Genomic DNA, 25,154 nt, shown 5'->3' with positions numbered 1-25,154 from the left:
CCCCTGCCCTAAGTGCTGGACTTTGGATGATTTTTAATGGAATCCAGAACATGCTGTAAGTGTGTCACCTCCCTGAGCAATGCACAGAGCAAAATTGTCAGTACCTCAGAGCAATTTGTAACAACTTTCACACAATTACCAGGCTACAGAAATTCTGGGTACAGGTTTGTTGTTGCTGTTTTTTTCTTCAGCTTTTCTTATATGAAGTTTCTTACTAGTTTACATAGAATTTCAAAGAAGTACTTCCTTTGACGTAAAAGTCTGGTCTGTTTTTCCACTTTAAAGCAGAAGTTGAGAAGAAACAACTCATTCTTGTTTTAAGAAAAAAAATGTAATGGAGGAAAAAGTAATATATTTTTCCTGTATAATATTGTCTGTCTCTCCCAGTGGATATCCACTTGCTAATTTTCAGGTGTGCGTTTTCTCCAGCAGGAGGTGCAAGTAATACATTGCAGTAATAAATGTTTTTTAATGCAGGTTTTTGTTTGTTTTTGTTTAAGTGGGGAGGAAATATGGATCTTTTTAAAGCATCCTCAAAACTTAATCTTTTTTCCACATACTCTGGTAGAATGTGTCTATTAAAAACATGAAGTCTGTTGACTTACTTGATTTGTACATAAGTAGGGTGCCGCTAATGTAAACTGAGTATTTAAACTAAGTATTTTAGTTGTCAGTTGATAGTACTTCCAGTGCATAAAGGTGAGTAAACATCATTTGCCTAACCTTCAAATCAAGAATACCTTCAGTGTGTTTGTTTATACAGAACCTAATCAGACTGTGTGGTTAACGGGTAGAGTTTCACCTGGTAATCAGTACCAAACAAACAAAAAACAGGGATGGTGAATGGTTTACCTCTGTCAGGTTTCATTGAAAACTGGTCTGGTGATCTTTTTCAGCATTAAACTCTCTCAATTCAGGATTCTTTTTTTAAAACAAACTTTTTTTTTTTTTTTTTCATTTTTCCCCTGCAAGGTTATGTATATTTATAATGTAGTATCCTTACTTTGCAAATAAACTTACTCGTCTATTCTAGCCTAATGCACTCAAGCGTGCAAGTGAGTATGAACTGCTGCTGTGAGCCTGCTGGTTGCCCCTATCTTACTCTGAATCGCATTGGAGTTTTTGATGAGAAGTTCTTTTATAACGCCACAACAGAATTGCCCTAACATTATTTGTGTTTTAACAAGCAATAGAATATTGGTGTAATATTTATTGTAGCAATTTTATTCTACAATTTTATTCTGAAGTTGCACGTTCTGGAGGGGGGACGGGGCAGAGGGACAGGACACTGATATATATCTTTTCTGTACATATGTAAGACAACATTTTATTGTAAAAATGAGCAAAAATTAAGGTGTAAAGTTACACCTTAAGATTCCTTGTTCTGTTGGGGTTCCTTTGCACCACATGAATGAGCAGATGTGATCGTGGAATCCTCTGACCTGGAAAAGAATCGCTCTCAGTACAGATTGGCCATTCTCTGGTGCTGCTCTAATGGAATCCCCTTGCCAGGTTTGCTGGGGGTGTATCATAGTTTGGTTCTGCTCCAGCTGTCTCTTCCATCTTAGCTTACAATGATTTGTAGGGTCTGGGCAGTGCTACAAAGTAATGTAAAATCACCTTATTGCCCCGTGTTTTCTTTCTGTGGGTTTGATGTGTCACAGTTCTAACTGCTGATGAAACCCTTCACTTTTGCAGCCTACCTTTGAACGAGGCTTGGAACTCCACGCTAAGGTCACAGTCTTTGCTGAAGGTTGTCACGGACATCTGGCCAAACAGCTGTACAAAAAATACAACCTCAGGGAGAACTGTCAAGCCCAGAGCTATGGCATTGGATTGAAAGAGGTATCATCTGCAGAATTTTAAGTGTTAAGGAAAATACTGTAAAAATGGAAGGTAGTTGGTATTCGAGCTACTTTATATAAAGACATTAGAATGATAGATTTTGAGGTACACTTTCAGACTGTAGAATCTTGAATTTTTTGAAGCTGATGAGAGAAGACATTTCTGAATGTCTCGACTCTTTGGTTTTGAATGCTTATTACTCTTTTATCTGTATTTAGGAGTACCTGTAAATCCACTTCCACTTCTTAATCTGATTTCAGTTATTCTCGTTTGTGAAATCTATTTTCAGTTCTTCTAGTAAATGAGAGGGGGATTCATGCTGCCTAATTTTAGGTAGTTTTAATACCTGAGAAGGGGAAGAAAGGTTTTCTATGGGTTTTCTGCATGTTCATTAGAGAGAGGAGGGGGCTGTCATGTTCTCTGAAACACCTGCATGAGCTTTACACATCCCTTCGCTAGGCCTATAAAATTGGGATAGAGATCATGTGTATAAAAATATTTTATACTTGGGAAACTCTAGGCATGAAAAAAGACCTGTTTGTCTAGAGTATGTTTGGAGTTTGACTGTAACATACTCTTTGATTATTTCTTTAAGCTTGTGCTTCCAACTACAAAGCATTTGCCAAATTTATTTGGCGATTTTGAAATATTTCCACCAAAATACTTTAGATTTCTGTAGAGAAGAGGCAATTGGTGAATGCTCCTATGCATGACATAGTTAAAATTTCTAATACCTAAGTTGTAGGTGGAGTACAGTCCCGTTGGTACCGGATGAGACAGGTTTCAATATGACCATGTCTGCTTAAGCAAATAGTGCAGTCCAATAGGAATGGATCTGTAAAGTGAAATAGTTGGTGCTGATGAGCTGACATCCATGCTATGCACATCTCAGGGTTATTTTTACTTTGGACTGGCTCTATTTGAGTCCCATGGACTGAGTACCCTTTTGTGACTTGAATGCTTTAGATGGGTTTCTGGAGCCAGGCAGAGTTGGGTTTCATGTGAAAGGAATCCAGTCCCTGCCTTCCGTGACTGCTCTGTAATGTGAACCGAAGTGTGCTGAGTGGGAGCAATCTGGAGTCCCACTCAAAAACATGCTCCTTAATCCAAATTTAAATATTAGTGTAGATGTACCCTCTGGGCTTGAGATGATCTAATGGTGCCCCATGGGTGGAAGAGAGAGTTCTGCTCCCCCTCCATCCTTAGACTGGGCCAGGCACATCACTCTGTGATGTTTTGTGAATTGAGTGGAAAATTAACCCACCAGTAAAAATTGGAAAATGCTTCTGTAAGTTTGCCATGGGTCAGGTGAGTACTGGAAATTTGTAGGAGAGAGAAGGGAGGGCAACTTGTTTGACAGCAGATACTTAAATCAACTCAGCCATATAGTTAAGCATGATCTTGAGAATCTTGTTGAGGACATTGACATTTTTTCTTTAAAAAACACATTTTTTTCATATGAATCATTACAATGTAGTTGCATTCGTTAGCAAAAATATCTATCAAAATAGCTCATAAAAAGGATCATGCTGAATGAAATATTTGGGTGTAATGCTGGAGTCTGCCACATTTTCTGATTTGTCAAGGAAAAATGTTGGCAAATTATTGAGTGGTAACCCAAAAAAGTATTTGTATATCATAATCTGGTCTTTAGCTGGATGAGTTCATGCATTGGTCATAGCAGGAAATTCATTTATCATCAATAGTTTATTATTGAAATGCCATTGCTTTGCAATATAGAATAATTTCTGGCAATCTTCATTTTAGTTATGGATTATTGATGAAAAGAAATGGAAACCAGGAAGAGTGGAACATACTGTAGGCTGGCCTTTAGACAGACACACGTATGGAGGATCCTTTCTTTATCACTTAAATGAGGGTGAACCCTTAGTTGCTCTTGGATTTGTGGTAAGTGAAGTTGGTTTATCTCGTGTGTGTTTGTTGTTTGGGTCTTCATTTTCGTGCATGTTCTCTTCTCTGTTTTAATGTGAAGATAAAAAAAAAACACAAAAATAGCAGACCAAGTTTAGTACTTTCATAGTCTTAGGTGCACTCATTCCCATATAAGGAAAGGTAAATTTGTCATTAATCTGTCTTTTATCTAGCATCTTTTATTAAGAACAGAGTGGAAAACTTACAAATACGTTCTTTTGCAAACCAAACAAATTTTGATAAAGCCAAAAGCAGATGATTAACCAAAAGTGTGCTCACAAAATTTTCACAAAATACTCAAAAGTTAGGAAATGTCAAAATCAGCCACTTTTGCAACTTCAGTTCAGTTTCCTAATTTGTGTGACAGCCTATCATGCATATCCAATCTTATGGGAGAAGCATCAAAGTAGGAACACCCTGCATTTCCTATCTTCTGTTCAGATAGGAGAAAAAACACTTCTGTGTGCACATACAAGCACTTCTTTTGTTTTTGAACTTTACACCTATGTCAATCTGAGCTGATTCTTGTAACAGACATCAGAATGTGTCTTGTACATAATTTGAAAATCCTTCATGAACTTTAGTAATGGAAGTAGATGCAAGCAGTGCTTTAAAAGAACTGAACAGCCAGAGAAATCAAGGTAGTTTGTTGCTGACTCAGGATATATTTTGATAATTTTGTGAAATAAAGCTTTCAGGAGCCAGAAATTATTCCTTTGGACAAAAGAGAAAATTCAGTAACATCTGTCCTTCCAAGAATATGTTAAAGGTGGGAAATGTAGGGTTTATCTTTGGGCAAGTTCTCAAACAAATAAGATAGAAATCCTGGGCATTCAGCCAACTGGCTAAGTCATTTTTTCCCCCATTTTCTGTTTTTATCTTACAAAGGCTCATCTAATTGGAAATAATAGACTAAGCTAAATAATGTGAACTGGTTAAAATATGTGAGTGCAAGGACGTAATAAGTATCTAGAAATAATTGTTTACCTCTCCTGGTAACAAACCTCTCCTGAAACAAATTTCAAACAAGTTTTCTCACTTACCTACCATTAAATCATGCTTAATTTAATTTCACTGCTTTATTTCAAAGGCAGATGGAAGGTGGTTACAATGCAATTAAGGATTTCCATGCTTCAGGTATAGGTAGGACATAGTCTTATGGCCGCAAACTCTCAGACGTGCTTGTACTATACTGTTAATAATACAATGTAGTTTTGGCAGTAGTTTCTTTAAGTAGAAAGATTTTAAGGTTGATTTAGTATGAGATGGACTGAGGAGTTGATCTGGTAATACATGGTTGTTTTATTTTCTAACTTTTGTGGAAATTTCATACTTTATTTTCATTAATGTTGCGCTTTTTTATTTTTTAAGGTTGGTTTAGATTATCAAAATCCCTATTTGAATCCATTTAGGGAGTTTCAGAGGTGGAAGCACCATCCGAGTGTAGAGCCCACTTTGGAAGGTGGAAAAAGGATTGCATATGGTGCCAGAGCATTGAATGAAGGTGGTCTCCAGGTAATGTTTTCATGAAGTTTTTTACTTCCAGTTTTCTATAGCCATGTTTGTAGTATTACAGATTCAGGTTGCATTTTGTTGGGAAACAACTGAACTATAACAAAGATGAATAAGGCCAGAAGTTTTGCTAGACACAAGGATTTTGTTATCTTGCTGGAGACACCTGCTGAGATTTGCTAGGCTTAGGTTCAGTAATACCAGCAATCTTCTGACACAGTCACTTTACTTTTGAAATTACATGTGGAGTTGATATTGCAGGCAAACGTGTTCTGCAGCAAAGGTACAGATAATTCTTTGTTTGGCCTGGAAACCTGGGGGGGTGGATAGCACCACTCATTTGGCTCTTTTGGGGGGCGGGGTGGAAGGGGAGGTATTTTCCTAAATTCTTGTGCTTTTGAGTGCTTGACTCTTTAGTCAGTGATGGTGCTGCAGTTATGTACTTTGGCAGGTAAGTCCCCACCTCCTCAAGTACCTTCAGTATTTTTCATGCACAGCTTTGAATTTCCCGCTTCTTGGGAGACAGAACACCATGTTCATCTTGTTCCCTCAGGGAGTCTAAAAGATTTATATTCACCAAGACTTGAGGTCAGTTGAAAGGGTTGGAATAACTTGCAGGATAAATAGTCTAAAATACATGTTTAATAGCTCCAGATCTTTCAAGTTTTTAACCTCGTGTGGGAATCTTGAAGCACAGGTTGCTGTGTGTCCTGGGCTGCCACATCCATCTTCTTGATGCTTCTCACTGGAACTTAAAACCAGGCTGAGTGTTCGTGATCTGTGTAGCCTGCTTGCGGGGCCATTCACCTCTGCTCTCTGACACCTTTGTCTTTCCTTTTTGAATCTCTTCTTTAATATAAATGTGGCCTCGTGCAGCTTTTTGAAATAGAAGTAGAACTTCAGCAGCAAGGTAACTGTTGTGATAACTTCCTGGAGTTAGGCTTTGCTGCAAGTGTGAATGCCTGGGACTGAGTAATGTGAGTTCATGATGCAGCTTCGGGATTATGCTCATGATACGCATAAAGTCAGCCTGCTGGTTGATCACCTCGTGCTGTCTGAAGTGGAAGTATGTCGCATCATGTTCTTTGTATTCAGTTCATGGTAACGGCTGTGTTACTGGCTTATCTCGGAAACCATTGTTGGGCCATTGTTAACACAAATAATATAGAAAGTACCAAGATGCTTTAATTTGGGCATATTTACAAGAGGGGCTTCTTTTTCCAGCACGCTGGTTTCTGTATCACAGTCGTTACTGAATTTCTGGCTTGGATGAAACAGTTGGATTCTGACTTAAATTGCATGCTCCTCTTCACGCTGCTCCCAACACACAGCTGAAAGAACATGTTTTTAAGTCACAGACATTGTTTATGCTGTTGCACAGGTAGTAGAAGTACAGCTCTTGCACATCTGTCTCCTAATCTTCGGACTTCTTTGCCAGGCTCAAAACATGTCACTTACTTTGCACTGTTTCTAACATAAAAGCATGTCGCATGTCTAACTTTTTACTCCCTCTAGTTAGAGTTGTCTATTTGATCATGAAGTTATATTTTTAAGTAGATTTTTTATTATATATGATTTCTGTTTAAAAAAAAAAAAAGCCTTGCTGATGAGTCACTTGGGAAGACTTTTTTAAAAAGTAACTCTTCCTCTGCATATGTTGTTTGATAACTGTAGCAGTCTGACTCACTTCCATCACTGGAGTACAGGAATATTTTCTTATGTAAGTGGCTCTGTAGCTCCAGTTTGCATTTTGGTGACAGTATTGTATGAAATACATATATAAAATTATCACTGATCTAAGATTTTTCTATTATCTACAACCTTATGACCACATTCTTTAAAATAGCTTTGCGTGAAAGAGAGAGAGAGTAAGCACTTAAATATTTCCCTGTTTTTGTAACTTTTGGGATATGTGGAGGGAACGGACAGAGTTTAATAGATTACATCTACATAGCTGTTATTTCTTCTATTAAAATTCCAAAATCAAGGACTTGCAAATTCAGAAATTCGCATGCAACCTCTGTTTTGCCTCTGTTTCATCAAACACTTTGGAAAGATTTAAGAGTTTTGTGGGAAAAATAAAAGTAATTGGTGTTGTTGAGCAATGTATTGTTAAGAATATCAAAGAAAAAAAGGAAATTAATCATGGTGATGACCCATGCAAGTGTCAAACATATGACTTGCTTTTGCAGATTCTCACCCCTGAGTTGAGCTAAGGGGAGGAGAACATCAGGTTCCCTGTTTGCCAGGGGCAGGACTTTGTGAGGAGCACACGTCTTGCCTTCTGACCTCCAAACCAACTGTCCTTGCCATTTTTTTGGCAAGAGGGTGTTGGCTTCTCCAAGTGCTTGAGGCTGAGCTCAGGATTTGTGTGTGTCTCAGGGCAGGGAGTGCTTGTGCCACCCCAGCTTGGTGTCTTCCTTCAACTGTCTGCAGATTGGCTGTGAAAACAGCCATGAAGTTCCATACCTCTCATAACGAGAACTGCTAACAGAACTGGGATGCATGCAACCTTTTCTATTACATGACTAATCTCATTCACACTTCAGCAGTATGCTGGCCTCTATATGCTAGCAGTATGCTGGCCTCTATATGCCCATTAGGTGAAATAGATGACTTAAAGGAAAATAGTGGATGTAACTTCACCATCTTTTATATTACTTCAAGAACCAATCAAGAAATCTGTCAATGATTATGTCAGTGCTGCATCATTGTGTCCTAGTAGGTCAGAATTACTCTCTTCAGCCAATTGTGTTCAGCCAAAGGTCTTGTGAAAGGAGAATACTTCCTTCCTACTACCTAATTCCTTTGAAATACTGTCATATAACCGACTTAAGACTTCTAGTAACAGAAAAGTAAGTTAAAAGTCATAGTTGTGTTTTTAGCCTAAATTACCTTTCCTATGAACCAAATTACTGTCTGATTCAACAAATTGCCCAAATCACAGGGAAAATGTGTGAGGTACAACTCTTTTCAGTGACTGTTGTATGAATATTCAAAAGTAGGCAGCCTTGCCTGAGTAGTGAACAGGTAGCAACTGAACTAACAGGATAAAAAGAACATTTTTTTCAAATTATCTTGGAAACCATTTTTTTTTAAATTTTCTTGAAATAAAACTACTTTTCCATGTTGAATTATGTAGGCTATTCCAAAACAAATTGTTTCAGGCAGCTTTAATAAAAGCAGGATGTTGGATTCACAAGCCCTCACAAGCACAAAGAAAAGATTTTTTGAGGGAGGCTGTGTTTGTAACTTGCCTCCAGCAATTTCAGGCCTGGATTTATTTGGTAACAGCTTTCTGCTCAGAGTGCTGTCTGTGTTTTGAAGCTGCTCTCTGTCTTAAATCCTAATCTCATTGGATGAGGGTGAGAATATTACGATAGGTGAGCTATCCCTTAGTTAATCTAGGAGGATAATGTGTGTTAATAAAATATACATTATGTTTGCAAATTACCTGGCTGTCTTGGGTACTTAGGCAGTTTTTGACTGTATTCAAAAACCTTATGCTTCTTGCAGAACAGGAGTAAGAGAATGATTTAGCTCCAAACTTGTATTTGTTGGATGCTGAAAAACGTCTAAAATAAGTGGAATTTGGGGGGAGGAGGGAGGATGCTGTGTGGCTTGACAGAAAAGATTTGTCAAATGGAAAAAAAAGCAACACCAACTAATAAACTCTGAGATGGGACTGATACAACTTACTGTGTCGAAAATGGAAGCACAAATATCTTTCAAAGAAAGAATTCACTTGAAATTGAAAGAGGAAAATAGTATCAGTGGATGACATTAGCACAGTCTTTTTATAGATGAAGTGGAGAGAGGATATAGGGAAAATGCTGTCTCTTCTCAAACTTAATACATTCTTAAGTCTGCATTCTTATTTGTTTACTATGCCAAAATAATTTGATTAAGTAGAATAACTTAAGTCAATGTATATTTAGATCATGTACGTGCCAGTGTGAAGGACACTCTAGTCTCATGCCAGTTTGATTTCCGGCATGTTATATTCACTTAATAAAATGGATTTTTTTTTCCCTCTTCAGTCGATACCCAAGCTTACCTTCCCAGGTGGATTATTAATTGGCTGCAGTCCTGGACTCATGAATGTTCCTAAGATCAAAGGGACACACACTGCAATGAAAAGTGGCATGCTGGCTTCAGAAGCCATCTTTAGCCAATTAACGAATGAGAATCTGCAGTCAAAGACAATAGGTAAGATCGCTGTGCTCTCACCTGGACTTACCTTGTGTTCAGTTGGAGCCACCAACAGTTTAGCTGTAATTAATTTTCTGATGGAAATGCAAATCATGAAATGAGTGTGGTGGTTTAAAAAGATACATACTGTTTGTTTACTATTTATACTGTAAAATGATTTAAGAAATGAAGTTTTGCTTAGCTATTCTGAAGTATTGATCCTACCGCTAGGACAAAAATAAGCCTCTAATGAGAAAACCAAGTTTGCGTTTCCTGTATAAGTAATAATATATATTCAATTCCTACTGTTAAAAATTTTAGATTTATCATTCAAAAAGTCTTACTGAAAGACTGTAGTCAGAAGGCAGAAGATTAAAAGGAGCAGATGACACGTAAATTTGAAAAATCTCACACTTCTGCTTACTTTTCACTGTATTGTTGTTAGTAGGATTCTTTTTTCTATCTTTATAGTCTTCTCAGTGTGAGACTGTGTATTTCCTGTTATATGTAATTCAAATGTATTGGGGTAATCGTCTGATCCTGACTGCATTGTAGTGTTATATATAAGCCCTGCTTGTTCACTTAAATCTGTTAACAAAGGCTGTTCAGGGAGATAACCCCGCTAGAATTTCAGCCACTCTGGAGAACCACTACAGCCAGGTGCCATGTAATTATTTTAGAAATCTCTTCTCTGTAGTGATGGAGTCCCCTCTAGTGAGCTCTTCTGCAAGAGAAACATGCAACTGAAGGTGGCACAGAGGTGTGCTGAACAGATAAAGCTCCTAGTTTACTGTAACACAGCAGAGTGATTAGAGCCCTAGAACCTGTCCAAGATAATAAACACTCTATTAGGTTACTCTGCTGCTCTTCTTTGATTATCAGCAGGCTTTATAAGCTGTTAAGAGCTCTGTCAAGACATATTACAGCCCAGCTACTGCTCTGTGCACAGCTAGGGAGTTTTTTCAGACCCTTCCATGAGGCAGAGAATACAGACTGAATAGGTTTTTTTGTATAGACAAGCCCTTAACATGTTTATTTAAAATTTCTAAACCTGTATGGTAGTAACAGAGATTGAAGGAGAAGAAACTTTCATTTGAAGAAACCTTTTTTTCTAATTGCATGGCTTTAACTATATTATATTGCAGGAGATGTGTCAAGTGTGCAATGTCTGCAGCGTTTGTAAAGAAAACCCGAAGTTTAGTCAAACACAGCTTGATAACTTGCTGGTTACAAAGGGAGGAAACATCTAGCACTGGTGTCCTCCATTGGGCCATAACTATGGTTACTGAAATCAAAATGCTTGTGGTTGCCAAACTTGTAAAGGAAAAGCTTTTAACTTGATGAATTTAAAATTGAAATCCTGGGTCTTAGACCAGAGGTAAGCAATCCTGGTCAGGTCTTGATTCCATGAGAGGAGCTGCTTTCTGGTAGGGATGCCGGTATAGCCACCTGGTCTGCTATCTTTATTTTTTTGCCGAAGTTTGAGGCAATGTATTACTTCTTGTGGCTTGTTTAAAGGGGTTACAAAGGAGCAGCGGGTAACCTGCTGGCGACTGCTGAACCTGGTTTCTTCAAGAGGCTGAAGTATGTGGTTTAGTATACTCTAGCGTGCTATTTTGAAATTCTTAGTTTGCTCCCTTCACTGCTAACCCTTGTCTTTCAGCAGGTTGTTTTGGTTGTTTATTTATTTCAAGGATAGTTTTATGTACTGTAGGTACCTAACAAGTAATGTCCTTCTGTAGGACTTGATGTGCAAGAATATGAAGAGAACCTGAAAAAGTCCTGGGTCTGGAAAGAGCTGTATGCAGTTAGAAACATCCGCCCGTCCTGCCACAGCATACTGGGTGTGTATGGAGGAATGATTTACACGGGGATATTTTACTGGATACTGAGAGGAAAGGAACCATGGACATTAAAACATCCAGGTAACTTCATTATTTCCTGAAAGAAAATATTAAATGTATATGTCCTCAGTCTCTTTTCACAGTCTCTTAGTTGAAGCTACACCATATCTGGTCAAGTGGTGGGGACTTAAACCATAGAAATTGATGATAAAGTGGTGAAGTAGACTTGTAGGTGAGGTCATTAAAACACTACTCTACTTAGCATAGATCTCGTCCCATGAAAAGATTTGTCTCATGAAAAGTACTTCTATGAAATACTTCATTCTGATGAGGAGGAAAATCAAAATAGCTTGATTAAACTGTAATCTACAATGAATCTTATTTATTAAAAATGTATTTAGGACCAGATTTTGCTCAGCTCAAGCCAGCCAAAGATTGTACTCCTATCGAATACCCAAAGCCTGATGGAAAAATCAGTTTTGATCTCCTATCATCTGTGGCTTTAAGTGGTACAAATCACGAACATGACCAGCCCGCTCATTTGACTTTGAAAGACGACAGCGTCCCTGTGAACAAGAATTTGGCTATATTCGATGGACCGGAACAAAGATTTTGCCCAGCAGGTAGGTAATAGAAATGGAGTGTGTGAGAGAGATTTTGTAAGGTGAAAAACTTAAGTATTTCAAGAGGAGTCCACCTGGCCTGCTACTTCAACTGTTCTGTCCTAGTTGTCTTCCTAGAAAAGGCCTCACTTAGAGGTCTTCGAATTATTTATGTTGTAAAAAAATACATTTGTCACAAAATAATGGGTAAACATGGAAGAAGGCAGTTGAATGACGCTGGTACTGTACTTCCCTTGTTATGCTTGTTGACTGTGCATGTAAGAGAAGCTGGTAAGAGAACTCACATGCTCTTGTGCTTTTTCCAGGTGTTTACGAGTATGTTCCTCTGGAAACAGGAGAAGGATCAAGACTGCAGATAAATGCTCAGAACTGTGTCCACTGCAAAACGTGTGATATTAAAGACCCAAGTCAGAACATTAACTGGGTAGTGCCTGAAGGAGGAGGAGGACCAGCTTATAACGGGATGTGAGGTGGCTGAGAACTATTCAATGACTTCTAATCACCAACAGAAAAGTTGGAGTATTTTATGCTGCAGTGTAAAGTACAGCACTGACTTGAATGTTAAGAGTTTTGAGACAAACGTGCCATTCTGAAGTTTAGGTATGACCACTGCATTAAATGGAAGGTGGGTGCATTCTGGTTAAACCCTAGCCTTATTTAAATAGAACTTCTTTTCAGGAGTTGGGTGGCAGGCAGAAGAAAGTTCTTCTTAGGACTGACAAATGAACTTTGGACCTTGGATTTATTGCTGAAGTTCAGTGATGACAGGAGCCATATCCAGAATCAGGAGTGTAATGGAAAAGTTTAGTACCTATCCTTAAAAAAAAAAAAAAAAAGCATTTGTCTATCCGAAGTGCTTTACTACATGTAGAGTCCTACCTCACAGTAGGGAAAGTACATCAGTCTAGGAAACTGTCACTGTTCTTAGGTGTTACACTTTTTACATAAAACATAGATTATTTTTTTTCCTGATGATGACAGGGAGCCCATCTGTAATACAACTGTAAAGTGGTTTAAAAAAATGGTTTAATATTTGCACCCTCAGGGTATATGTCTGTGAGCACTTCTTACTCCTTACAAGAAATCAGGCCTGCACTAATTAAAAATAAAAAAAAAAAAATCTAACAAACTGCTTAAATGGCTTTGGTGTTAAAACTAGACTTTTCAGGAGGCCCTAAGTATTAAGCTGCAAAAACACAACCCCTACTGCGAGCAACATACCTGAATCACAAAACAAGTTCTTAGACCTTGAAAGAAAAAAAAACACTTCACCTTTGAACAATGTTTTTATTATTAGACCTTTAAGTTGTAAACACCGAGAAGTGCAGTACAGGGCAAATGAGAGAGGGAACAGTTGCCTCCAGCTCCATTTTGTCTTTTGCATGAGTTAGTGCATAGAATTAAAAGCTTAACAATAAAAATATCAAGCGAACATTTTAGCATAAGCTGCCTTCTCTTTCTCCTTTTGGGCTTTTATCTTCTGTTTGATTTTGAGTGTTTCCGTCTGGATAGCTGTTTAAAAAGAAAATCCATGACACAGTGTCTTTAGGTTACGCTAGGTTTCCTAATATGTCAAGAGCAGGTCTCACTGCTGCAAATTACCTATATTATTTTGTACACTATGTTTGTACACTAAACTGCATTTGATCTGCTAGGTCAGATACCAGCAGCAAAAAGGCTTTCCCTCTGTTTCACCTGGAAGGTGACCATGTAGGGCAGGATGGAGGAAGCACAGTAGTGGTGTCCACTATTAGGTACTGGTAAGACCAGAAAATTAGTATGACCACTTTGTGCATTGCTGTAAAACTATACCTACATAAGCAGTTGCCCAGGGTACCGGACACATCAATGCTGTATAAAAGCAGGTGTTCTGTGTCACTGGGCTCTGTGCTCAATAAATCATCTTCTAAGTTTCAACAGTTATTAGAAGCCACTATTTTAGGCACCACACTGGTTATGATTTCTTATGTAAGTATTACCCTGGTTACATTCTTAAAGTATAGGATCTGTAGAGAAGCGTCTTTATTTTACCTTTGTCCTCAGGGGCTATTTCGTGAGCCTTCTTAAGATCAGCCTTAAATAAAAACAAATATAAATGAATGTTCTGGTGAAATATTTAGATATACCAAAAAAAAAGTAAATATTGTAATAATTACCAGTGCCTCATCGAGATCTTTTATTCCCTGCCATCCTTGAGCCCGTCTGTAGAGAGCTTTAGTATTTGCTGGATCTATTTTAAGAGCCTGTAAATTTAATAAAATTGTCACATTAACATTTAGTATACTTCACAGCCTCCCATCTCTGCAAATGGCAGTTCCCACCAGCAGGCAATCTCCTTATTTGATTTGAGGGTGAGCTGTCAAAACATTAACTGCAAAAAGGGATGCTGTAATGGAGCACCCTGAATGGCTATCTCATCACTTTCAGTACTGCTGCACCACAAGAGGGCTTTTGTCAAGGGCCAGCATACATTACGATGAAACGGAACCTGTATTGATCGATACAGCTGTCAGAGCAAAGCTGCTGCTGCAGATCAGGTTATCCTAACCTTGATGCTCACTGTTCTGCTCTGTATTGCAGCTTCTCCCTTCGCACCAAGAAAACCCTCTACAGTGACATCATAAAGAAAACAGGGAATTTTCTGTAAAGCTTTTTTCACTGTAGGATAAAAAGATGCAAGCGCTGCATCTTGTGATTCAGGAACCTTGTCAAGTTTCAGGTATCACGCTTTTTCTGACACAAATGGTTTCACTGATGTGTATGTTCCAGCTCTAATATGACAATACCAAAACAGGAAATACAGTGACCGGGTAAAGAGATTGAAAAAAATAATTAGTGAGTGACTCGACTAGTGAAACAAACTACCTCCATTAATTTGGATAGCTCCATTCTCTTCAGGAGCTTTTTCTTGCCTGTGAAAATCCCATTGTTTTTTTCTTACTGCAAAGGTAGAACTATATTATACTTGGGTTTTTTTTTTCAATTTTAAGAAATAAAAAATTGTTCAATTATGAGAGGAAATCTGTGTGAATGTGGGGCTTTGTTAGTTTCATTCATTAACTCATTAAGAATTCTACATGCTAGAAGCTGTGTCTAGATTTTTTTTTTTAAAACACCTCAGTATTGGCTGTTTGTATAAAGTATTCCTCTGAGAGCTTGTCTTGATGTATCTGCTGTAAGGCCTTGAACCTCTTCTCTGCCTAGAGTTAAAAACGTAGCTGTCTGTACCAGGTACACACAGCATTCCTCGTTTTCAGCTGGACCAAGTGTGCTTACAGCTATTTTAACACAAGGTTTGTTTGAACAGGTTCAGCTCTCTGTAACTTCTTATTTACACCAAACAATGGGTGTATTACAGATCATTAATATAAAAAAAAAAAACTTCTGGCCTTAGGAAATCATCATTGAAACCGTATAGTTTCTCATCAACAATACTTGAACTCTACTAGATAATCTCAGAAACTGGTGGTCTAATTAAAACACCAATACACAGTTTAACACTTGTTATGATACCTAAGCTAAATGCATTACAGATGGCTACTACAGCTAGGGACTTGCCTTGATCGAACAATTCTATAATTAAAAAAAAAGTTCTTCCACCTTTGCAAGTATTAGGATTATCAGTTTCTGAGACATTGAAATGCTGTTTCAGTCGATCATTTTCTTGAGGACATATGCCATGTTACAGTTTTTTACTCCTCCATTTGTCCATCTGAGGACATGGGTTTATGAATGTTCTGTGCAGAATGCCACCAGAAGCCTAGAAAGCAAGCCAGCTCTTCACAGCCCCATCACGTGCAGATCAGCTGCATTTGTTTCCTTTTTTTTTTTTTTTTCCCCTTTTACCACTACCCTACCTGAAAGGGCTTTAACTGGAAAATTCATTTCAGTAAATAAAATTCAGGCCCTTAAGATCTGAAAACAAGTAAAATGTTTTGCTTGTACTAGTCTTCCACAAATATATATATATATATATATATTCTTTCACTGAAGACTCTCTTTGTAAGTTAAACATTACCTCTGTTCTTAGGAAACAAAACTGGCAATACCAGTACATATTTTTTTTCTGGCAATAAGCAACAGAAGTCTTGCTTTCAGAATCCTTTTCAATTTTAAAATCATTTCAAAAAGCCACATACCAGAATGTTTGTGGTAACTTCACAACCAGCGATCTACTTTATACTTTCAAACCTTGAACTTGTCAGAAGAACTTTAAAAAAGTTTTGCAGTTTCAGTCTCCATTCTCGGCACTGGCCAATTGCTAATCAGGTTACTTAACACTAAATTTACCTCCGAACAACTGTCAATGGCTCCCTGCCAGTCTGACAGTTTTAGCTTACAAGCGCCAATGTTTAGAACACAGGTCAGCCCAATGGTCTTCAGCTTTGGCTTGTCAGCCTCTTCTGCCACCGTTTCAGAAGCTTCTACATACCTGGAGAAAAACAGGTTTACAAAGAACGTGTGTTAGTGTTCCAAGTTCTGTTTTCTTCTGCCCTGAGCTATCTTTCCACAGGTAAGTGCAAGCTGGCATTTGTAACACAGTTTCAATTCCACTCTTACAAGTATTTATTTGTATTTGTGTATTTAAAAAGATGAATCAATGAATGTTTTGCTGTAGCTCAGTAAGTATTAGACTAAAGGAGGAAAATACTCCTGTCCCTCTACTGTACTGATGGCATCTTCTATTCTTAGACAGATGCACTATCCTAGACGGCATGAAACCCATTAGAATTTATTTCAGTGCTTATTCCCAACAAATGTAGCGCTCATCTATGGCAAAAAGCAATGCTGCTACAGCACCTTCCACATTCATGGGCAGTTTCATCTCTTCTTCAGTAAGATTTTAGTTAATTTAGGCATTTATGGTGAAAAACTAAAGCTATATTTACTTTGTAAAGGCAAGAATGTTATTGGTGTTAAATCCACCTGCTTTCCAGTGACGACTCAGAGGTGCTTTTTGCTGAATTTCAAAACTGACCCTGGTTCAGGACCAAGCTGTATCATTTACTGCATCGCTCCCTCACAGGTAAACAAATTGTATCTCATTCTTCTTAATTCACACTGTGTTAATGCTGGCAGCTTTTTATCTCGAGTGGCAAAGGCCTGTTGTGGATATAAAAGTTCTAAGTCTTTTAAGGGCATGCTTATAGAACTTGTTTTAATTTAAAAAAAAGAGCTAATTTACCAAAATCATGTTCGTGTACACTCACATTTTAAGCATGACCTGATTAATGCAGTTTTTGCAGATTGGTGCTTACGGGGTTTTAATTTTGCATCCCTATCTTTTGAGTGTTGGATGGTTTGTATACAATCTCGGAGTACAGAAATAAGCAATACTTAAAATGTAAGTTAGACATAATCCCAGTGATTTGTCCGCTTGCTGGGCATCATGCAAGAAATGAGAGCCAGAAGAGAGAAAAAAGGGTAAAGTAAGAAGCTAAGGAAAATAATATGTAGTGAGTTATGTTCAAAACAAATAGAATACACCTTTAACCATTCTGGAAACAAAATCAGAGCTTCCAAGCCAAAGAATTCTGTAAGATGAATATAAGTGGAGACAAGGGAAAATTACACATTTTGGACAAGAAAGTATGAATTCTGACATAAAAAATAACTGGTTAAGCAACAGTACGTTAAGAAGAACTGAAGGTTATAATAGCATATAAGCATTAAAGAATGCACAATGCAACACTGATTAAAAAAAAAAGTAAAACCACCAGCTGGTTTGTTTGCTAGGTGAGCTGTACAGAAGACATAGGAGATGCCCCCAATAAGAGCTCCTCCTGTCAGTTCCAGAGAAGTGCCAACCAAAATACTCCATCCCATGTAAAGTATTAGACTTCAGGGAGAACAGTAGGGCGTGTCCATTCAAGTATGAAAACACGACCCATAAAGAAGAGCTGGAACAATCCAATTTGTCTACTTCAGAAGAGCTACTCTCCCTTCCATCCACTAGGACAAAAATTGAGTATCAACAAGAAGCTGTCTACACAAACTGGAAGAGCCTTCATTGGCTCATCAGCTTAAGAGTAAGAGTAAGCAAGAGAACTAATTGTGAGGGATGGCAAAATTATACTATGAAAGGATTTTTGAGGGCAGAGGGAGAGGTTGCATCTTGGGTTAATTATCTGCATGGATTAATTTTTATTATTTTTTTTTTTATATAATGGTCAGTATAACTTTTAAAAAAAGAGAACCACATACATATAAAGCAAAAATCGTGAAAGAAGAAAGGAGCAGTACGGAGACAAAGATCATGATTTTAAAAGCAAGTCTGAATTATACATGGAGACAGGACAATGGCACAATGCCTCAAAACAAAAAATAATAATGAATTAATAAGCGTCACATTTGGGGGTGCTCTCTCATGAGCTTACCCATCTCCTAAACCTACTGCTTATTCAAAATCTGACAAGTATCTCCCTCCCTTCCTCTCCAAATACCCTGTACGCTGTTGTGCTTTTCCTCCCAGTTATGCAGCAGCACAACAGCAGCATTAATAGAGGAGCATTTATTCAATTCAAAACAATGCTTCTTGCGTATAGTTCTTAACCTAGAAGACCTACTTGTATTGGTAGCTAAAAAACAACCAGATGTCTTCTAGACTCTGAAACCTATTTTTTAAAAGAAAAAGGAAAAAAAAAAAGAAAAAAAACACAGCAACAGGCATTTTTAAAATTCACGTATGATTGCTTGATATCAGAATTACTTTGGATTACAGGAACTATCTCATTTAATGATGATAGCCTTACCGTAAACTTTTACTATACTTTTTAGCTGCCATTGCCCAATTTTGCGATTTGAAGAAAGTATTTCCTATATTCTTTATGTCTTCTGCTATGGCCACAATCTTGTCAACCTAATAAATAGATGGAAAATATAAGGTATAAATTTACTTATGAGAAAAGTCTTGGTTTACTTTATATTTAACAGTAGGATCCCACGTCCATCTTCTTTCAAAGATCTCAGGAGTATTCCAATTTTAGATAAATACTAACTTCAAACCACTTCTGTAATATTCTATACTTTAAGTAATGCAATAGTCTGAAAGATGAAATTACTGATGGGTTTTCTACAGCATAAAGAGTAAGAAAACACCAGAGACAACACAGCAGTACAACTCTTTCCCCTAAATGCTGCTACCCACACAGAAAGCTATAAATAACAGTGTTGACCATTATACACAGAAAGGAAAGCATGCTAACAATGGAAGTATTCAACCAAGACTGCCTTATTCACAGGAATATTTAATCTCTTGCTTCTCAAAATGGTACTAGAGTCACCTGAAATCTGCATGTTCTCTACTAAAGTCATAGCAATACACATCGTTCTCTCAAAGCACTTCAAACATCTACAAAAGAAAAAGAAAACTGCCAGCATGCATCAAATCCATCACTTCTATTTCCAGAACAGCGTATACTTCAAGTGTTAAGTTACTTTTCCAGTGGCAAGAAACAGTTTATGGTTACTGCTGTCTGTACCACAGTTGCCTTCAGATCTGTCAAATGTATGTATTGCCATTTATAAGACTATCAGTTTACACTTCTACCCGGCTAGAATTAATATCCTTGAAAAAACTGATCATCACAGCAGAAGATGAATGTCACCACGGTTTCTGCGGTTAGTTTGTATAAACATGTTTAAAGTTAAGGGAGGCAGGCATCTGCCAAGCTCAGATCTAGACCACAGCAAATGCCATCCAAAACCTCTTTCACCATATCAATAGCTAGATACAAGGAGATTCTGGTTTCTAGCTATGAAGTTTTTGTTTCTGACTATTCTCTCCGTTTCTAATTTGGAATCTACACATACATCGTGGCCCCCTTTTTATTTCCCTCTCACAGTGTTTGATTTCCACAGCTTATCAATTTCACTATCAGGATAAAGTAAGAAGCTGCCTAAGAGCTGCTTTCAACAGCCTGCTCCCTAACTCTCGGCAACCAGTCTTCCTTCAGTTTGAACAAAATGAACAGCAAACAGCTACTGGGAAGTGAGAGCATCTAGTACAGATATACTAAAAATATTTTTAAAGTTTTATCCTTTATTATTTTTAGTAAGTGAGGCAATTTTTAAAGGATGAATTATGTTAAAGTTTGTACAGAAAAAGTGTGCATGTACTAAGTTAGTCATCTCTGGGATGGAGTTCTCATAATAAAACTTTGTCACTGCAGCACAAGCAAAAAATGAGTAAAAAGAAATGGACAGGAAAAAAACTTTTGTGGTTTTAGTTATTAGGAAAAAATCAGTTGTAATTGAAAATAAAAAGATTACGATCTCCTCCCCCAGCATCCACTTTCGTAAAATTAAACGTAACCACTTAATCTTCATTGAGTGAAAAAAAGGCTCAGTGAACATCGCAGACGCCATGTAATTCAGATTGCTTACTATATTGCATTCTATAAAATAAGTACCTTAAAAGAAAACTACTTACATCTTTTAAGTCTATATCCGAGTCTTCAGGAAAATCTGGGTGAGCATCTCCAGAACCATCCTGGGGAACAATTCCCCAGTCATCTCCTTCCTTTAGCTCTCCGCATTCAGCAATGACGCACAACTGAAAAATAAATAATAGGTTTGCTTTTTGAGACAACTTTTGAAAAAAAAAAAAAAAAAAAAAAAAAAAGCCGTAACTTCCATGTACTCTTTAAACTCAGTAGAAATCTTTTTCATCTGTTGTTTGGGTGCGTGGATTTCAGAAGCCTATCACGTAATTAGCCTATCCTCACCAAAAGGCTTTTATCACAGAAAGCACTGCCTTTGGGAAGCAGCCTTCCACCAACACCATACCCACGCTCTACAGGGGTGCTGGAAGAGGAGCTGACAGCACGCTGAGCTTCAGCAAAACACAAGCCATTGAAATTTCACTACTTTAGAGACAAAGGATCTTTCTCAAACTGCCAAGTCTTTTAACGTTACAGAGGTCTTTGTTTCTGAAGCAAGCAAAAACTGGCATGGCCTACAACAACAACTTTTCTAGAAATAAAACTATTTCTGACCTAACATTCATAACAATTACTTATCTGGTAGGTAGGGTTTTGAATTCCACCTTCTAGTTCCACCTCACTGAAGTTTCTAGAACACCTCAAAATGTGTAACTGTTTGAAGAGGTTTCAACCACAAAATAACCGTTCTCCCTTCCCGGTACTTTCACAAGACATGTTATGTTTCAGATTCAAGAAATCAGATGTCCTCTAATATTTAAACTAGGTTCCAGCGACAAGACTACAATAGGAGAATGAGAGGTAATGTTTCAATATTTTCCCCAAAGCAACCTGTTAAAAACAGGGTCTTTTATTGCTTTGGAAAAAAAAAAAACATTTAATCCTCCTCAAAAAAATAAAGGTCAAATCAATTTGGTGACTGCATAAAGCTTCATATACTACAAGAAAAACCACCACCCCTAGGTGCCCTGGGTTTTGCTTACCTTAACAGGATTTTCTCCATTTACTTCAACGTTTTCTAATATTTTAACAACACCCATTCCTTTGATCACTTGGCCGAACACCACGTGTTTCCCATCCAGGTGAGAAGTAGGCACCGTGGTAATGAAGAACTGGGAGCCGTTAGTGCCAGGTCCCGCGTTTGCCATGCTCAGCAGCCCCGGTTTGTCGTGCTGCACATCAAATCACAACCAACATGAACAAGATCTGTTATAACATCATATAAAGAACCCAGTGTCCTAGCAAGCAAAGCCAGATGTGCAAGTTGGCACTCTGAACATTTTGTGTCCACTTCTTCTACAATCAATCCACTCTGCAATGGTCAGCTACTGAGCTGGGACAGATCACCTGAGAAATAGGTAAGTTTTCACCTTTTTTTTTTTTTTTTAATTACAACTAATGCTAGACAGCACTGGTCTGAAAACAAAGAGCCAAGGAACAGTAAGCTCTGGTGTTGCCTTACACGTGTTGTCTGTAAACATTCAGAGGAAAAGTCACAAAGTTCAGAGCCAGAAATCTGGTGGTTCTGCACTTCAAAACATTTACATGCGACTCCATTTTGCTTGGGACCAAGTCTCAGCAGCAGTCGCATGAAGTGAGTCATATTTATCAACAAAACTCTCGATAACTCAGGTGCATTTTCTTGCCATGAAATTGTTTTGAAAAACGTTGCAGATAAAGTATTTCTCCCATGATGTTTCTGCTTGTCATTTGGTAAGCTTACAAAACAAGTAAAGAAGTCTGGAAAAATCAGACTGAGAAATCTAAGGCTTGCAAAATTGGCATGGTATCAGCACTGCTTGGGGATTGAGTAAATTGGATGTTTCACAATTGTACAGCCATTAGTTGAAGTGACACCAAAAAAGTGGACTGGGAGTGATCTGACATTATAAGCTGACCACTGGCAAAGTCTTGACATTTATTCCAAATTAAAGGTAACCATATAAATACCAAAAGAATAAACGTGGACCTGCTGTACAGTATGGTACAGTTCTACCTTTCTGTCTGGAACACCCGTTTTACATAAAGGTAGAACTAAATAAAGCTTCTTCTAAAAATGATTTAAAAATATAGAAGACAAACATTTCTTCTTCAGAAGGAAATGAAGAAAAAGAAGTCAGTCTTATGTCAAAAGACAGACCCCTGCAGCCATGAACCAAATTGGACTTTGGTATCAAAGAGAAGCCTGAAGAACGGCAATTGGCATTCTGAAGTTAATGCCAATTCCCCAAGAAACAAGGAAAGGTACACGACAGATCCTGACACAAGCAGTGTTCAAGAGTTATACCTGTTAATTGTACCTGTTTGAATGTGTAAGGCACATGCAGCTACGGTCTCCCTGGTATCACTAGACATTGATTTTGAGGACAAAGATGGCTTTGAAATTTCCTACTTTCACAGTATAGCTCCTTCCTGCCATCCTGCAGCAGGGTGAACAAACTTGCTACACTATAAAATACATGAAATAGCTCATTTAAAAGATACATTTTTTAATGTATAGAATGGATCCATGAGCAGTTGCATTGGTTCTATAATTAGTGAGCTCTGATACAGAAGATATATAAATAATGGGGGGTAAGAGTTTCTGAAGTTAGCTCTGCCATCAAAGCCAGCATCTCTTAAAACTACATCCTCAAATCCAGACCCGTGCATACTCAAAACCCTATTTGTCACTCTTTTAGAATAATATCCCTACCTCTTTCAATGAAACAAATGCTGTTTCAAATTAATTTCTGACGGTGCAATTAAAAAGAAATTGTAGGCTATGGTTGCCTTTTCTTAATAAGGTGGACCCTTTCTTCTGCGCTCAATAAAGACTTTAAGGACAAACTACTAGGGGACTTTTTTGCTGCATTCATTCCACTGCTTAAAAATACATTAACAGTGGCCTAAAGAGCACTAGTGCTGAACTTGAAGAAAGCTAAAAATTACTGAAAATTCAAAAACTGGATGCAATTACTATTTTTAATAGATTACCTTATAATGAAAGTTTTCATCTTCGAATTTTTCACCATAAATACTTTCTCCACCAGTGCCATTTTGATTTGAGAAATCTCCGCCCTGGACCATGAACTGCTTAATAACTGTAAAAGAAAATAATTACAAAATGTAGCAGCAAGGCAGGAAAGGCACTGCAGACCAAACAATTCAGAGACGACGAGTAATCCCAGCCATCAGCACTGCACCTAAATAAAATGCAAACCACCTTTTAGTTATCCTCACCCACACATTCCTTTTCTATTCAGTGAATGTTATTTGAAATTTGATCCTTTACCTGAAAACCACTTCAACCCATTTACAACTCACATTAAATTAGTTTTGCTAATTTACTGCTGAATTTATAATGCAAATTTATTGACTATGCATGGCAGACAGTGTTTAGAGATTAGGAGGATCAAAAAGTCAAAAACATAGTTTCAGTCGTTATCTCTTCAACAAATGCTCCACAATAACATTTACCATTATTTCAAATATTGATAATGGAGGATTTCACAGAACTTACTTCTATGGAAAGGGCATCCTTTATAATGGAGAGGTTTTCCAGTTGCGGACCCTGTTCCTTTCTCTCCTGTGCATAACGCACGGAAGTTTTCAGCGGTTTTCGGTACAATGTCAGCAAATAACTCAAAGACGATGCGCCCAACTGAAATGACAGAGAATGAGAAAACTTTAAGTTCTGGCCTTGGCACAGTGATTTATCGAGTATTACAGGGCAAAGGACATAAACGTTTCAGATTTTTTTGATCAAAAAGCTTATGTCAAGCACATAAACCAACCTTACTCCTCATTCTCTTAAGCTCCTGTTTCACTGAAACGCAGTAATGCTGAACGTGCAGGCAAATAATGGCTACGTAGAGTTACAGGTGCTACTAAGCAACCCTTACATCTAAAATTATATGGGTTGAAACCTGGGCAGATCTCAGACCCCACAAGAGCGGATCGGTGGATTTTGTGTCACTGTCATCTCGTCTCAAGCCGGCCCCTCACGGCGCTGCCGCCATCAGGGGATGCTCCCCTCTCCTCGGCCTAACCGCCTCACTCTCCCGGACGCCGAATGTGAAAATATTAACCCTAATTAACACGGGAACGCAATCAGACGGCTGGCAGCCAGCACAAAGCGGACCACCTCACCCTCCTCACCCTTCAGAGCGGGACAACGGTGCTTTGGAGGCAGCACCGCGCCAACGCGTGCTCCGCAAACCCACGCCTCCAGGCACAGCCCCGCCACCCTTCGCTGCTGTTTTTTATCCCAACCCCGTCCCCGCGCCCACCCCTTCCAACACCGACACCGACACCGCCACCCGCGGCCGCCGCCAGCCCGGCGGGGAGCAAATGGCGGCCCCGGGGCCGTGCCGGGCCGCAGCCGCCCGCTGCGCCGCCTGGGGCGGCTCTGCCCGGCCGCGGGGCCCCGCGGGGCCGCGTCCCCCCTCCGGGTGTCCCCGACAGCGCCGCAGCTCCGCGCCCGGGGAGCGCAGGGCGAGAGGCGGCGCGCAGGGCCCGCGGGGGCCATGTTGCCGCCGTGCCCCCCCCCTCTCCCGCCTCGCTCCCTTCCCCTCCGCAGCGCCCCGGCCCACGCCGCCCCGCGGGCCGAAGCCCCGGCCCCCACCTCGCTCGCCCCCGATGTCCACATCGAAGAAGGCGCGGGGGTTGCGGGGGTTGCCGGGCCGGGCGCTGGGGGACGGGTGCGACATGTCGGGCTGCCCGCGCTGCCTCACGCCCGCCCGCCCTCCTGCCCGCTCCGCCCACGGGAGGCGGCGCGGACCCGG

The 25,154-nt window shown here is 38.9% G+C and overlaps 2 protein-coding genes across 3 annotated transcripts in view; one reads left to right on the top strand and one right to left on the bottom strand.

The window, feature by feature from the left end:
- The window catches only part of ETFDH (electron transfer flavoprotein dehydrogenase), an 18,831-nt gene extending 4,729 nt beyond the window's left edge, over positions 1–14,102 (top strand). The window contains exons 7-13 of the mRNA XM_027456524.3: positions 1,699–1,845; positions 3,613–3,753; positions 5,149–5,292; positions 9,330–9,498; positions 11,223–11,405; positions 11,726–11,947; positions 12,253–14,102. Of these exons, the coding sequence (XP_027312325.1) occupies positions 1,699–1,845; positions 3,613–3,753; positions 5,149–5,292; positions 9,330–9,498; positions 11,223–11,405; positions 11,726–11,947; positions 12,253–12,416 (1,170 nt within the window). The 3' untranslated portion in view covers positions 12,417–14,102. The remainder of the gene's footprint in view (positions 1–1,698; positions 1,846–3,612; positions 3,754–5,148; positions 5,293–9,329; positions 9,499–11,222; positions 11,406–11,725; positions 11,948–12,252) is intronic.
- PPID (peptidylprolyl isomerase D) lies at positions 13,215–25,154 on the bottom strand. Of its 2 annotated transcripts, none has more exons than XM_027456526.3 (10): positions 24,995–25,154; positions 23,891–24,031; positions 23,365–23,471; positions 21,372–21,560; positions 20,379–20,501; positions 18,700–18,806; positions 16,238–16,379; positions 14,104–14,190; positions 13,979–14,021; positions 13,215–13,459 (listed from the first exon to the last, which is right to left on the bottom strand). In XM_027456526.3, exons 1-10 carry the CDS (start codon positions 25,077–25,079, stop codon positions 13,371–13,373), a joined length of 1,113 nt encoding a protein of 370 aa, XP_027312327.1. In that variant the 5' UTR covers positions 25,080–25,154; the 3' UTR covers positions 13,215–13,370. The 2 variants fall into 2 exon arrangements, with proteins under 2 accessions (XP_027312327.1, XP_071893461.1); XM_072037360.1 differs by lacking the exon at positions 24,995–25,154 and adding an exon at positions 24,529–24,913.

The sequence above is a fragment of the Anas platyrhynchos genome, chromosome 4 (genome assembly GCF_047663525.1).
Source record: "Anas platyrhynchos isolate ZD024472 breed Pekin duck chromosome 4, IASCAAS_PekinDuck_T2T, whole genome shotgun sequence".
Lineage (NCBI taxonomy): Eukaryota > Metazoa > Chordata > Aves > Anseriformes > Anatidae > Anas > Anas platyrhynchos.
This window is presented reverse-complemented; position numbering and strand designations above follow the sequence as displayed.

What these genes read in the sequence shown, in the direction of transcription:
- PPID (XM_072037360.1), bottom strand. Translation starts at nt 24,898, where the DNA reads ATGGCCCCCGCGGGCCCTGCGCGCCGCCTCTCGCCCTGCGCTCCCCGG. An exon ending in ATGGAGAAAATCCTGTTAAG is followed by an intron (nt 20,502 to 21,371) that starts GTAAGCAAAACC and finishes TTTATTTTTCAG; the next exon opens with TTGTGCGTCATTGCTGAATG. An exon ending in AAGTATAGTAAAAGTTTACG is followed by an intron (nt 16,380 to 18,699) that starts GTAAGGCTATCA and finishes GTTTTTCTCCAG; the next exon opens with GTATGTAGAAGCTTCTGAAA.